General features: G+C 40.8%; 1 protein-coding gene across 5 annotated transcripts in view; it reads left to right on the forward strand.

Annotated features, from left to right (window-relative positions):
• LOC124261467 (caskin-2-like) overlaps positions 1 to 13,929 on the forward strand; it is a 229,068-nt gene extending 215,139 nt beyond the window's left edge. For all 5 annotated transcript variants that reach the window (XM_046695780.1, XM_046695781.1, XM_046695782.1 and 2 more), the window contains 7 exons: positions 1,771 to 1,962; positions 2,636 to 2,746; positions 3,319 to 3,420; positions 6,317 to 6,455; positions 8,730 to 10,919; positions 11,867 to 12,011; positions 12,598 to 13,929. In XM_046695780.1, the coding sequence (XP_046551736.1) occupies positions 1,771 to 1,962; positions 2,636 to 2,746; positions 3,319 to 3,420; positions 6,317 to 6,455; positions 8,730 to 10,919; positions 11,867 to 12,011; positions 12,598 to 12,709 (2,991 nt within the window). In that variant the 3' untranslated portion in view covers positions 12,710 to 13,929. The remainder of the gene's footprint in view (positions 1 to 1,770; positions 1,963 to 2,635; positions 2,747 to 3,318; positions 3,421 to 6,316; positions 6,456 to 8,729; positions 10,920 to 11,866; positions 12,012 to 12,597) is intronic.
• Positions 13,930 to 14,818: the final 889 nt, after the last annotated feature.

Below are 14,818 nucleotides of genomic sequence, written 5' to 3' on the forward strand. Positions count from 1 at the left end.
AATGATTTTGGAGAGCTTGGCGTTGTGTAAAAGTCCAAGTCACTGTCATTTTACAGTTATTCAATGTTATAGGGAAGACTAAGACAATGTTATTATACAGGGTTATAGGGAAGACTAAGATAACATTATTATACAGGGTTATAGGGAAGACTAAGATAATGTTATTATACAGGGTTATAGGGAAGACTAAGATAATGTTATTATACAGGGTTATAGGGAAGACTAAGATAATGTTATTATACAGGGTTATAGGGTTAGACTAAGATAATGTTATTATTATACAGGGTTATAGGGAAGACTAAGACTAATGTTATTATATACAGGGTTATAGGGAAGACTAAGATAATGTTATTATACAGGGTTATAGGGAAGACTAAGATAATGTTATTATACAGGGTTATAGGGAAGACTAAGATAATGTTATTATACAGGGTTATAGGGAAGACTAAGACAATGTTATTATACAGGGTTATAGGGAAGACTAAGATAATGTTATTATACAGGGTTATAGGGAAGACTAAGATAATGTTATTATACAGGGTTATAGGGAAGACTAAGACAATGTTATTATACAGGGTTATAGGAAGACTAAGATAATGTTATTATACAGGGTTATAGACTAAGACTATGATAATGCTATTATACAGGTTGTTATTATAGGGTTATAGGAAGACTAAGATAATGTTATTATACAGGGTTATAAGGAAGACTAAGACAATGTTACAGGGTTATAGGGAAGACTTAGATAATGTTAGGTTATAGCGAAGACTAAGACAATGTTACTATACAGAAGACTAAGTTTATAGGTTATAGGAAGACTAAGATAATGTTCCTATGCAGTGTTATAGCACAGCCTAAGAATGTTACTATACAGTGTTATAGCAAAAACTAAGACAATGTTACTATACAGTGTTATAGCGAAGACTAAGATAATGTTACTATACAGTGTTATAGCAAAGACTAAGACAATGTTACTATACAGTGTTATAAGGAAGACTAAGACAATGTTACTATACAGTGTTATAGCGAAGACTAAGATAATGTTACTATACAGTGTTATAGCAAGGACTAAGAATGTTACTATACAGTGTTATAGCAAAGACTAAGAATGTTACTATACAGTGTTATAGCGAAGACTAAGATAATGTTACTATACAGTGTTATAGCAAAGACTAAGACAATGTTACTATACAGTGTTATAGCGAAGACTAAGACAATGTTACTATACAGTGTTATAGCGAAGACTAAGATAATGTTACTATACAGTGTTATAGCAAAGACTAAGAATGTTACTATACAGTGTTATAGCAAAGACTAAGACTGTTACAATACAGTGTTATAGCAAAGACTAAGATAATGTTATTATACAGTGTTATAGCGAAGACTAAGATCAATGTTATTATACAGGGTTATAGGGAAGACTAAGACAATGTTATTATACAGGGTTATAGGGAAGACTAAGACAATGTTACTATACAATGTTATAGCAAAGACTAAGATAATATTATTATACAGTGTTATAGCGACAAGACTAAGACAATGTTACTATACAGTGTTATAGGGAAGAATAAGAATGTCATTATACAGTGTTATAGGGAAGACTGAGACAGTGTTATAAGGAAGACTGAGACAGTGTTATAAGGAAGACTGAGACAGTGTTATTATACAGTGTTGCTGGAAGTCTCTATGGTTTTACTGTGTTTTTTTAAGTCGATGACTGTGTTTTACAGTGGTGTATGTTGTGTCTAAGATCGGGTTGTTATGCTGCAGGTACACAACCTGGTGAATGTGCAGGTTTCCAGCCAGCACCGCCTGTCAGGCCAGAGTTATGAGTCGGGTGTGTCGTCCAGACAGAGCTACCATTCTACGTCCAGTTCCAGTCTGGGCAGTCTTGATCGTCTAGAGGAGTCTGGCTACGCCAGCACCATCAACGTGTCGGAACTCTTCCATGCAGGGATGCAGGTCAGTCAGTTGCTTCCCTTTCTAGAGTGTTTCTTTGTTTGTTGTTTAACGCCGCACCCAGCAATATTCCAGCTATATGGCGAAGGTCTGTAAATAATGTGGACCAGACAATCCAGTGATCAACTTCATGTACATAGATCTATGCAATTGGGATACGATGACATGTGTCAACCAAGTCAGTGAGCCTGACCACCTGATCCTGTTAGTCAACTCTTATGACAAGCATGGGTTGCTGAAGACCAATTCTAACCAAGATCGTCATGGGTCCCTTTCTAGAGCAACACTTGCATGGCAGGACACTTGTATCTTTTCTATTGGAAACTTCTGATATTTTATTTTACATCAATCATCATTTTCTATCTTATGCATAAAAAGAAATAATGAAGAATTTTAATAGCTTGACAGTCAGTTCTGTTTAATCCCTCAAGTTCAATTTTGTTGAGAAAAGTGTAGTTTATATATTCGTTTGTTTTTGTCTTTACAAACTTTTCAACAGAAATGTTGCTTTATGCTTCTTACTAATAAAAAAATAAATGTCATATGTTTGAATAACAAAACTGATACCTGTACAGAGAGGCAATATGACTTTCATATGTTCTTACCAGATCTGGCCAATCAGATGATAGTTTCTTCAGTGAGGAATGGAAAATAATTATATGTTTTGTACCTCCAGGACCATGAGGTGCTCCATGCCTGGCTGTGTGACCTCAAGTTTGACGAATACTATGATAAGTTCAGCCAAGCTGGATATGACATGCCCACCATCTCACGCATGACTCCCGAGGTAAGATGACGTTGACACAGATGGATGTGCTGTACAATATTAAGCTACCCTATAAGAATTTATTTTTATATTTATTCTGCAATTATGCAATTAAGGGCAGGGGTCCTCAAGGTTGTTTTGTATCGAGGGCCACTGCAGAATTATCAACTTTCTCCGTCATGATAACGAGGTCCAACCGATACAACAATGCTTTGGCAGCATACCTGTAATCTTGAAAGGGTAGCACAAGCACATCCACGGTCTTCATGCAGTGTGAATAGAACAAAGACAAATGATTTAGGGTGACACGTGAGTTATCTGAAAGTGTGGGGTTTTTTCAACTTTCTTGGGAAGCAGGACTGAAGAGGAGGAGGTACAGCTCTCCCTGCTTAGAGCTCTTTACTCATCACTTGAAAAACATGAGTTCACATCAGTACAAATGTGACATGCTGGTCCTTAGTGTCTCCAGCGGTGATGTGTGGGGATATGTTTGTGCTGAACGATTACAATTCAGATAACTGAAATATGCAATAAAACCCATTTTGAAGATCTTGAACTGTAGATAGTTTACGTATGGCATGTTGTCATTGCAGGATTTGACAGCCATTGGGATTACCAAGCCAGCACATCGGAAGAGGTTAAAAGCTGAGATAGCACGCATGAATATTCATGATGGAATACCAGATTTCAAACCGGTATGTAAACCTGCAGAACATGCTATGTAAAGATATAAGTGGAGTTTGTCAGAGTTTGCATCTCAAGGCCTTGATGATATGTCAGTTTGACCCTGTCGTGTAGGCCCTGTAAGTCCAGCCCCTTCAACCCCATTACCCTGTCAATCTAACCTTCAGGGCTGTTAGGAGTCTGTCTCACACTCCCTCAACCACATCGTTGTCCCTTCCATCCAGCCTTTTCTGCAATACTGAACGTCTTAATGAAGCAAGTCTAGATTTCCTCAGGTTTATCTCCCATCTCACTAGGGCTCCTTTTCAGTTTGAAATAAATTATTTGTTTTTATTAAAATTATATACATTCAGAGCTATTAGTGTTAGCATGTTGTGTACTTAAAGGGGATTAGTTTTCAGCAAAATCGCAGTCAAAGCTAAATAGATTCTAGTAGTTAATACAGTGGAAGCCCTGTAAACTGGCAGCCCACCAATCTGGCGCCCTCTATACCAGCGTTTTTTGCCGGTCCCAACGAATGCCGGTTTAAAGGGCTTCCACTGTATATCTCCTGCCTCAAATTTGATTCCTTTCGGTTAAAGGTAATCCTAACAACTCCGAGACACTGGCTCACACCTGTCACTGATTTCACAGTCTTGAACTATCCTGTCTGGACTCAATATTAGGAAGCACAGTGCTCCTTTAAGACACTTTACTACAAACCTATGATTCATTAATTTGGAAATTGTTGATCTGAATCCAATTGCTGTCCAATCAACTGGATTTCATCTTACTTTCAAAGTAAACATAATGTGGCTGAAAAACACTGATGTGATGTTAATCTGAATTTCATTCGAAATATAAATATCCTTGCTTGGGAAGATCATTATGACAGAAATTTGGAAATGGTATTTTCTCCACATAAGTTTTAGCAATGGAGGTTTGCATTAAGTCTTAGTAGATATACAGAGATTGATTAGAAACATCCTCAAAGATGCACTTGTAGTGTGTAAAATATGGTTAAAGGATGGAGAAATGTTTACAGCATACTGCCTAATCAGCTGCTACAATCCAGTGCTGGTGTATGTGATAGTGTATATAGGGTCTGAATGGATGTACCCTGGGGAAGTCTGTGTTACAAGGTCCCCCAGCATCTGCTAGTCACAGGAGGTGACTATATAGATGGATTTGTCAGGATTATTGACATGGCCACATCATGCCCCTACTGAGTGGATTGGTGGTCACTATTTTTGTCCCCCGCCGGAACGGGGGACTATGTATTCAGCGGCGTCCATATGTACGTATGTCCCGATTCTTGTTAACGCGATATCTCATGAACTGTTGTACCCAATGTCTTCAAATTTGGTGACAGCCTACATTGGGAGATTACCCAGACACCAGTTGATTTGGGTGATCTTGACCTTATTTTCAAGGTCACCACGACACTTTGACCACTTTTCAAACTCTTGTTAACGCGATATCTCATGAACTGTTGTACCCAATGTCTTCAAATTTGGTGACAGCCTACATTGGGGGATTTCGCAGACACCAGTTTATTTGGGTGACCTTGACCTTATCTTCAAGGTCACCACGACACTTTGACCGCTTCTTAAAGGTGATATCTCATAAAACATTGCACCCAATGTTTTCAAGTATGTTGACAGTCTACATTGGGTGATTATGCAGACACCAGTCATTTCAGGCATCTTGAATGTGACCCAAAAATAAAAAGTAGTAAATATAGATATTCCATTCTTTAGCGACAGGGGACATTGCCATATCAGTGGCAAACACTTGTTATCATTTAGCCTAGTGGTTAAAGTGTAAACCCGGGTTCGATTCCCCACATAGGTACAATGTGTGAAGCCCATTTCTGGTGTCCCCTGCTGCTAAAAGCGGTGTAAATCCATACTCAGTCAGTATTTATCATAGGATTGTCTGATCCAGACTTACCGGGTAATTGCTAACAGGTTGAGTCATATAGCTGATATATTGCTGCGTGTAGCATTAAAACCCAAAAGCAGTACGAAATTCTGTCTGTAAGAGACTTTGTATTCCGGAAATATGTAATAAAACTGTTGCCATGGTTTCTGACCTCAGTGAAGTAGCCTGTATTCATCCATGTGTGGATAAGAGATGTCATCTACAGCTAGTGGTTTTAACAGATAGAACACAGGTGTTCACTTGCCATCATGTATAATAATATTAGCATAGCTTAGTGTATAGAACAGAATACCATGTTAGGCTGTACCACATCAGGCTGAGCTGGCTGGCCCATGTACAGGGCCACAGACTTGTGTCTTGGTTATTTCACTTTGGTGGACTTTGTGATGTGTTGATGGTGCTGTTTGATGTAGAGTTTCCAGTTGAGGAGAATCACTTTTAATTCCAGCGTCACCTCAGAGATGCAACTTTGGATTTTGGAATGTAATGCTTGCTGATTCCCCTGCTTGTCTAACTCAGAAAGAATCATTGCATGGCAATTCAACTTTGATATTTGGAACGTAATGCTTTCCTGATTTTCCTGTTTGTTTGACTTGTGAAATAGAAGCAGGATTTCAAAATTGTTCTGAAGCATGAAAGTTTTTCACTTTCAAAGCAGGTTCAGTCTCATCTGTTTTGTTGTTTTGCAAAAGTAAACCAGCTTTCCCTGTGAAGACTGTTTAGTGAAGAACATGATCTCTCATTAGTTTGACAGTGTTAAACTGGTTGGCTGTGAAGCTGCCTTGCTGGTTCTGTATATAGACATGTTGGTCCAGACCCCCTGGATGTAGGCCTGTGGAACAAGACTGGCATCCTGCTGCTGTACATGGGAGTGGTCATGCTGCCAAGGCGAACACCCGACCTACAGGGCCAACACACCTCCTGACGTGACATATCTCCCGAGTTTGACAAACACATTTGACATTCAGTGCACATACATTGCAGAATGACATGCTGGAGTGGCTTCACTTACTCGGCCTCGGACAGTACTACCAGACACTGACCGGACAGGGCTACGACAACATCGACTTCGTCACCGACATCACTTGGGAGGACCTAGAGGAAATCGGCATTCAAAAACTAGGTCAGTAAATATTTACGTAAGCATCTTGATTTTAATTCATAGTTCCAAAACAGGTTTGAAGTATGTTAAACCTGTATAAGTGCAATGATTGTGTTAAAATAGATAGCTGATATTGCGTAGTGTCTGCTCAGAATGGAGGTAAGTTGAAGATGATTTCTCGTCATTGTATATATGTATAGGCTGCTGTAATTGCTCTTGCTAAATTTCTAAAGTGTCATGCTTGGAATGGATGAAGGTATTGCTATCTCCCCAGGGAAAGATAAAGAGAACTTATGTCTGTCTGCTAGAACACTGTGGAAAGAATTAACAGACATGAATTTAGTTGGTGCTGTTGCAGCTGCTGTGGTTATCGCTGTTAGATTGTAGCTATGATCATTCTTTGCCCTTGTACAAATTTATCTATCTCTAACACAGCTGTTGGTAAAGGTTATATGTTCGCATTCACACCTGGGTTCCTGTTGAGATAATAGTAAACCTTTAAGGCCCTTTCAGCAAAGCTGGCACTAAATCTGTATCGAAACAAATTAGCAATGTAAATATTTTAGATAAGAATTCTTGTTTGTTTTATTTTGGGACTAATTCTTTTTAGTTTTTATCTAGTTTCATGCATGAGTGATGATGATTAACTTGTTGTTTATTCCGTGTGTTAAGACTGGGGGGTAAAAAGTCTGTCTAAACTGTTTGTATGAGTAAAGAATCCTGCATCAAATATCAGTAGCCGCCTTCCTCGTGCACAAGGCAGCCTGAACATGCACCGGCTCTACCACCCAGCAGTAGTTGTCTGTGGGGTATGATTCAGGTGTTATCCTTGGCCCCCCAGCTGTGGATGTGGATGTTTTAATACATAATGGGCCCAGCTATTGTAATCAGGGATGTAGTGATACCATCACGAACTCACCCAGACCAAGTAGAGAATGACAGGCTTTATGCTTGCACAGTGCTGAAAATAACACTCCTCATCTTCAGCATGGAGCTTGGCATGGTTTTAGGTTTGTTTAAGCATCACTGGGAGACATGTGTTAAAACAATTGCATTTTTCCAAAAATAAGTCAACATGTTCACAGTAGATCTGTCTTCCTGAAAAGATTGTGGTTTTCATGTTTTGGATGAGGTATTTTTACAAATGTTCTAGGTTGTCAGTGATTGACAAAAAAATCAGAAGGAATGTTACCTGCTTATGATCACCTGAGGGAGTTGTGCTGGGGTGATTACAGAGTTATCTCCCTTCAGCACTGATCAATTATGATAGACAGCTGTCCAGGGGATCTGTGTATGATATAAATTACATGGTTTTCCATCATGAACTAGTATATAATTATTTCAGATGTATTTTTTACCATCTTAAACAGCTTTGTAGATAAACTGAAGTACCAATTTTTTTGTTTTTGGTTTAAAAAATTAATTGTTTTGAGTGAAGTGATGTGTGAAGAAGAATTCTCATATACAAACAGCAGCATTGTGATGAAACATTTGAAATTGTTTTGGCATTGCTCCAGCCCTTAAGGGCATAATGTTATGTGTAGTGAGCAGGCACCCTTGATCTAGTGACAAGGTAGATGATGGCTATATATATCCGCCCCCTCCTGGGTAATGTAGGAAGTGATAAGGCTGAAGCTACCTTGCAGGGCCAGATAAGATGACCGCAATACCAGGATGGGGGATGTAATCTGAAGCCATGTTATCGGGCTGTAGCACCCGGCTGGTGTGGTGGGAGGGTGCAGTGACGACTGTACTGACTGCAGTTACAGAGCAGTAAACTGGAGATGTATCAGATATTGTCCTTTACTTTGAGATATAAAAAAACCCTGACTGTTTGATATTTTTCAGAGTTTGTGGGTTTTTTAAAATCTATTTGGCCTCCTAACATTTGATATGTGGAATTATGATTTTGTTTTTATGATGTATGCGGAAGGATTGTGTGTTTAGAAGGAGAAATGGGTATTAACAGATAGGAATGTAATTTAGTAATTCATTTTTCTCAGCGATTGAAACCTTTGAACTGAATCTCTGGTGGTGGGATAGCATTGTGGTCAAAGCATTTGCTTCCGGTTCATTGGGTTTGATTCCCCACGTGGGTACAGTATGTGAAGCCTATTTCTGCTTAATGGTCCCCTGCCAGGATACTCTTGGAATACTGCTATAACTTGCATCCAACCATACTCACTAAACCGTTGCTGTGTATGAGATGTGATGTGAAGAGTTTCAGATTTCAAAGTCGATGCTAGGATTGCTAAAAAGGTTTGATTATATACATATTCTGTTTTGGCATTCCAGGTCACCAGAAAAAGATCATGTTAGCCATCGACAGACTCAAGAGAATTATGTCTGGCAGCAAGAGGTTGTCATCCGTGGAGAAACGACGTGGCTCACAAGAGTTACTGGAGCCACCGTCTCAGATGAACAACTTGAGGTGGTCAGGCGACATGGCACCCCAGTACGTACAGGAGCTTGGTGTAGGTGCCAAGCCAAAGAAGTCACCGTCAGGAGACAGCATTGCCACCGTGAGCAGCGGCAGCAGTGGCGCCAGTGGGACCAGCAGCAGCGGTGGCAGCTTGAGCAGCGGCGAGATGAGGATCATGCACATCCGGGATGGGGACAGTGTGTTCACGCGGCAGAACTCGACCGGGTCTGGTGGACCCGATGTTGTAGCCATCCAGGTGAAGAGGTCATCAAGCAGGACACCCAGCACAACGGAGTCAATACCGGAAGGCAAGGACATGGCAGGCCAGCCAATCACATATCAGTCTTTTCAAACCCCAGGAGGTGACCGGCGGTCAGGGAATTCATTGGATAAGGACATTGCTGGTGGCGTTGTCATGACTGAGCAGCCTCGGGATGAGGACCGTGTGTTAGTGGCTCCAGTTGCACCTAAAGTGCAAGTCAAAGCTAAACCTGTTGCTAAAATCATTGCTAAGACAAAAAGATCAAGTAGGGAGTATTCACCTGATAATATTGAAATCGAGAAACATGAGTCAGAGTGTAATTCTGACGGGAATAAGAACCCAGTTCTGGCGGGTGGAATGGTGTTTTCAGGGACTTTGAAGAAGAATCAACCGAAATCTGGGTCCCAGCAAGAACATATCTATGATACACCCCATGTTGCACCTCCACCAAAAGCTCCAAAACCCAAACCAAACCTTGCAATCCCTAAAATGCCTGTTAGTGAATCCACAAGCCCAGGACCCTCAAGTCCATTGTTTGTCAACACACAGAACCAAGACTCGGGTCCGTCCACCCCTTCCCCAACAGGAAGGGGCAAGCGAGCACCACCACCTCCTCCAAAACGAACACACTCAATTCGAAATGAGGGACCAACTCCTCGAGATGATGTCCAGGAATTGCCCAATCAAAGACCAAGCATGCACCAGAGTGCACACTTTGGGGGAGAAGCTCGGGAACAGAAGAGGATGACGACGTCTGCTGGGCCACCATCTGTCAGTGTCAAGCCCCAGCAGCTTGTACAGGCTCAGCCTCAGGCATCTCCCCAGCATCATGCTGCTCCCCAGAGTCAAGCCTCGCCCCAACATCATGCTGCTCCCCAGAGTCAAGCCTCGCCCCAACATCATGCTGCTCCCCAGAGTCAAGCCGCTACCCAGCATCATGCTGCTCCCCAGAGTCAAGCCTCTACCCAGCATCAAGCCTCCCCCCAGCATCAGGCATCACCCCAGCAACACCAACAAGAGATCCCACCCAAGCAGCAAGCATTTGCAAGCTGTGTGCAAAGTCTTTCTCAACGATTTGGGTCGAAGCGGGAGGAGAATGGTGCTCAAGAAAATACATCTTCGGATGGGGAAGAGTTCCCGCCTCCTCCTCCTCCAATCGCCATGGATATCATCACACCCAAAATTCACAATTACGGAATTCCTAGTAAATCAGACAAGGCAGCTGCAGGGGAGTTTGGAGGACTACAGAGTAAGCTAAGGAGGGATCTCGGTCACAATCCTCATAGTCCTCATGAAAAGAGGGCATACGGGGGACAGAAAAGCGAAGGTAGAACATTCGGGGTGAATCTGCGTCAACACATGTCTCCCCCAAAGGAAATACCTCGGGGTAATGTGAATGAAAATGTGAAACCCTCTGAGGTTGACAACTTGAAGACAGGTTTAGGTGACAAACGCAGTGACTCTACAACTAGTTTCGAATCGACGTCATCAACTTCCAGTGTGGATTCAAATACTTTGCCTTTTGCCAATGAAAATGTTGGCACAATTAAGCAAAGAACTCCTGCTGCTAAGCCCTCTATAGTTGAAATTTCTGATGGAATGAATGGACAGAGAAGTGTAGATTTAAATTCTAGTATGTTTGAGGAGAATTCAGGGACATTAAAACGGACTCCGATGGGCTTCGGCCATAGCCCTGTTAGTAAGAACTCAATGATCTCACATTCACAGCCTAATCCAACGATGTCGGCAGGCCCAAGACCAGTAGTGACAGTGTCTGGCATGTCCAACCCTACACAGAAAGGTAATTCCAAGAACTGATGCCCCTATGTCACAATACATTATTAGTTCCAACAACCTAATCTTCAATTGTCCTCTTGAGCGAGTGTTGATATATACAGCATAAAGAGACACAAGATTCTATTCATTGTCCAAAATCCTGCTTCCAATTTCTTCAGTTTGTAAATACTGTCTTGAGTTCTCAAATTTACAGACAACCAGTCAGTTGCAGAGTGATTAGAACCGTTGTTTGATTATTATTATTATTATTATAATGTCATGCAGAAAGTTAATAAAATTACTATATTTATAGCTCACAGTGACAGAGGTGAAATATTGCTGAATGTTTAAGCCAATATACAGACTGCAGTAGAAGATTGTTCATTTATTCAACATTTAATCAATTAGTTCAGTGGAGACATGTTGCATTAAGTGTCTTGTTTCATTTCCCTTGAAACCTTTGCATATTCTAACGTACATTGTTGGTAATTTTTTAAATGTTCCACAGTTGTAACAAAGTAAAAACAAATCTTATCAGATAAAAAAACAATCATATTAACCATTCCGAGTGAGACCATACTTTTATCTGCTTTAGTGTGCTCTGTAGCTGCTTGAATGTACTTCTTGAACAATGGCTGAATGCCTCAACTACGACTTGTTCGTGGATTGCCATCAAATTTATATAAGTCCCAATTGAACCCTGACTTTTGTTTCATACTCTGCTATGTGCAGGTGTCTCACCACAGACTTTTTCATGAAAATGAGGGAGGTGGGGTAGCCTTGTGGTTAAAGCGTTCGCTGATCACTCCAAAGACCTTGGTTTGATTCCCCACATGGGCACAATATGTGAAGCTTGCTGGAATATTGCTAATAGTGGTGTAAAAACATGAAAACAATTCATGCCTCAGATTCTTTGACAACGCAAATCCCAGTGTGTTATTCCTGTATATATATCAAGCCTTGATCTTCCAGGAATTATGCGTCCACCTGTACCTGCCCAGAAACCGAGACCAGCAGCACAACTGCATCAGCAGCAACAACATCAAAAACAACAACAGCAACATCAAAAACAACAACAGCAACACCAGCATGTAGGCAACCATGACAAAGCTCCAGTGTAAGTCTGTCATTTGTGCTAAGGAACCAACTTAAATATTCTGCTGCTTCAAAACATTAAATAAGGTTTACCTGTATTTTCTTTGACATAGGCTATATAATTATTTAGTTTTAACAATCCTTTCTGTTGTTCATCTACCATTTCCAACGATAAATCTGTTTTTGTAATGTGGTAATGGTTCTTAATGGTGTGCATGGAACAATATTATCTGGAACAATGTATTGTTTGGGACAAAATCCCAGAACCCACCAGAGAATATCAAATCCACCAGATGTAGAAGTATGCATCAGTTTGCATAATTATGCACAGATTATAGGGTTCTTTAGATACCATTTTTATGTTTACTTTTGCACTGCGATCAACAAATAGAAACAGTCCATGTTGATGGACTGTATTCTGTTGCCCATTTCTAATTTATGTAAAATTTGTCAATAGGTGAAAGCTCATGCCAGATAACACACCAAAGATTACTTCTGAATGTTGCATCTATATACAACATGTTGTTATTGTTTGGAAATTCAGTACATGTTTCATCTAATAATGTCAAAGGTATTTGAGAGAATCATGATACATCTGTGTGTTGCAGTTCGACGAAGCCCGGCGGAGACACGGGCGATGTGCTGTTTGACATAGACAATATGTTGCAAGGACTGACAGAGGAGCTGGACGCGATGCTGGAGGAGGAGGTTACCACATAGGTTACCATGGCGATGGCCTCATACATCGCACGTCACTTTCATGTACATAGACATCGCTCAATGCTTGGAACCTTGTGGTGATGGTGATACAGCCCTTACCAAAAGGCTGGATGGATACTTGGTGCAAATTGCTAGTGCTTAGCAATCTATTTCACCTGAATTTGACATTGACATATGCAAGTCTTTCAGTGAGGACTGACATGCCAGAAACTGAAATGGACATATTTGGAGTGAATTAAGGCCTTTGGTGATGTTTATAGCAGTGTTGTGAACTTTTTCTGTTGGATTTGGGCCTGTGAAAGGATTGATATTTCAACTTGCCTTGTGCCAAAAGTTTGACAGTTAAACAACTGGAGTGCTGTGTACATAGTCTAAGGGAGAGAACTCTCTTCCCACTTGGAGTACTATGGAGAATGCTTTTGGATTCAGATTTGCTTGCCGGACTGTGGCACATTTCTTCCTCATGATTATGCATCAGGGATAACCCAAGTGAGCAGCTTCCAATCAAGTAATTCTGATGGATTTAGCAGTCAGTGTTGCTTAGTTGTAGGAAACGAAATCTAAAATCAACGAGGAACTTCTAATCCAGACAAATCCACTCGCCATCAAACCGTGACTTGATTTGTTTACGTTTAACAGAGCCTGTGGTGTGTTATGAATGTTTTAAATGTGCTAAACTGCTGATTGATTGAAGACACCATGTCTGTGTGCAGTCGTTGCTTTTTTAACTGTAACGCCATGAATGACCTGGGTTGAATCCTGCATTAACCCAATGCTGTCTATGCACGTGCTTTGTACTGCAATGAGAGTCCCTTGTATCCAAGACGCTAGATATTGCAGGAGTTAGTCTCGTTCAGTGTAGTCAAGGAAACTTAACTTACATCAGTGTATGTTTTCAGGTGCGTGAAGAATATCAACAGAAACAGCACACTGATTGAACAGCAATAACTTTAACAATGTCAGCATTTTGTGATGTTTAACTACTTGTGACGACAGGGCAGGATGTTGTCAAACCGAATTCTTTCGTCTGGACTGTATTCCTCTTACAGTTTCTATATGTGTCTTTCTCAAGTCAAGGTACAACCGAGTCTGTGTGTCCAGCGTACTCTGGAATCATGAGGACTTCCCCCTTTGCCAGTTGACAGTTTATTGAGCTTCAGAGATTATGGATGTGGATGTTGGAAATAGTATGGACAACTCCATGTTGGATCATTAGTGAGAAGACACTCCTCTCGTTTTGTTGTCACTCCAGCAGACAGTAAGGCCAGACTTGGAGCAGCAGTCTTAACAAACTCCCCTCCTAGTGTTAAGAGATTAAGCACGATCATCTGGCGTCCATGTCAGTTAATGGGGTCCCTGGATTCAAATACTAGTACTGTAGCACCAAACTTCTCACACTGGAACCTCAGTTATTTTCAAACAGTCTCTGTGATTACTCAGATCCATGTGTTTTGCTTAATGTACATCTTACAGTAAATGTCTTTGACCAGCTATTGATCTTTGAATTTAGTGACAAGTAGTTGATCATTTGTAAAGGTCACACTCAGAATGTAATATCAAGACTTGGCTTCCTTCTGTGTAGAATGTTTTCAGTGTCATCTGGAAAGCCCTTACTTTTGCCCTATCTGTATGCTGCTCCTCTGCAGGGTCAGACCGCCTGACTCTTTTGGAGCCACTTCAATTTGGTAATGATGGTAGCTGTATCTGTAATGAGAAACCCTGGCTTTGGTCGTGATATAGTTGCTTAGACAGTACATGTCACATACTTCATAATCAAAGTGGGGCCAGTCTTCTAAGGCACAACAATTGCTGTGCAGAGTGGTGTCCAGAAACCCATGTTATAAGGTTTGTCAGCACAAGACACATGGTTGTGGGTAGCCAAGTGGTAACCATGTAAGACCTGTATAGGTTCTGGCTTTCCTTCACTTCATGCTGACCCACATTGAACAACAGTGGAATACAAGCAACATCAAACCCAATGCCCTCACTCACTCATCTAAAACTTCCAGCAAACATTCATCAATACTAGGTTTGAAAAAGATATAATCATTTTCTTTTTCAATAAAAGACTTGTTGGGGGCAAGAGGAGAAGAGCAATTTTCGTATGTA

Source organism: Haliotis rubra, unplaced genomic scaffold (assembly GCF_003918875.1).
Source record: "Haliotis rubra isolate DU_JTF1 unplaced genomic scaffold, ASM391887v1 Scf8, whole genome shotgun sequence".
Lineage (NCBI taxonomy): Eukaryota > Metazoa > Mollusca > Gastropoda > Lepetellida > Haliotidae > Haliotis > Haliotis rubra.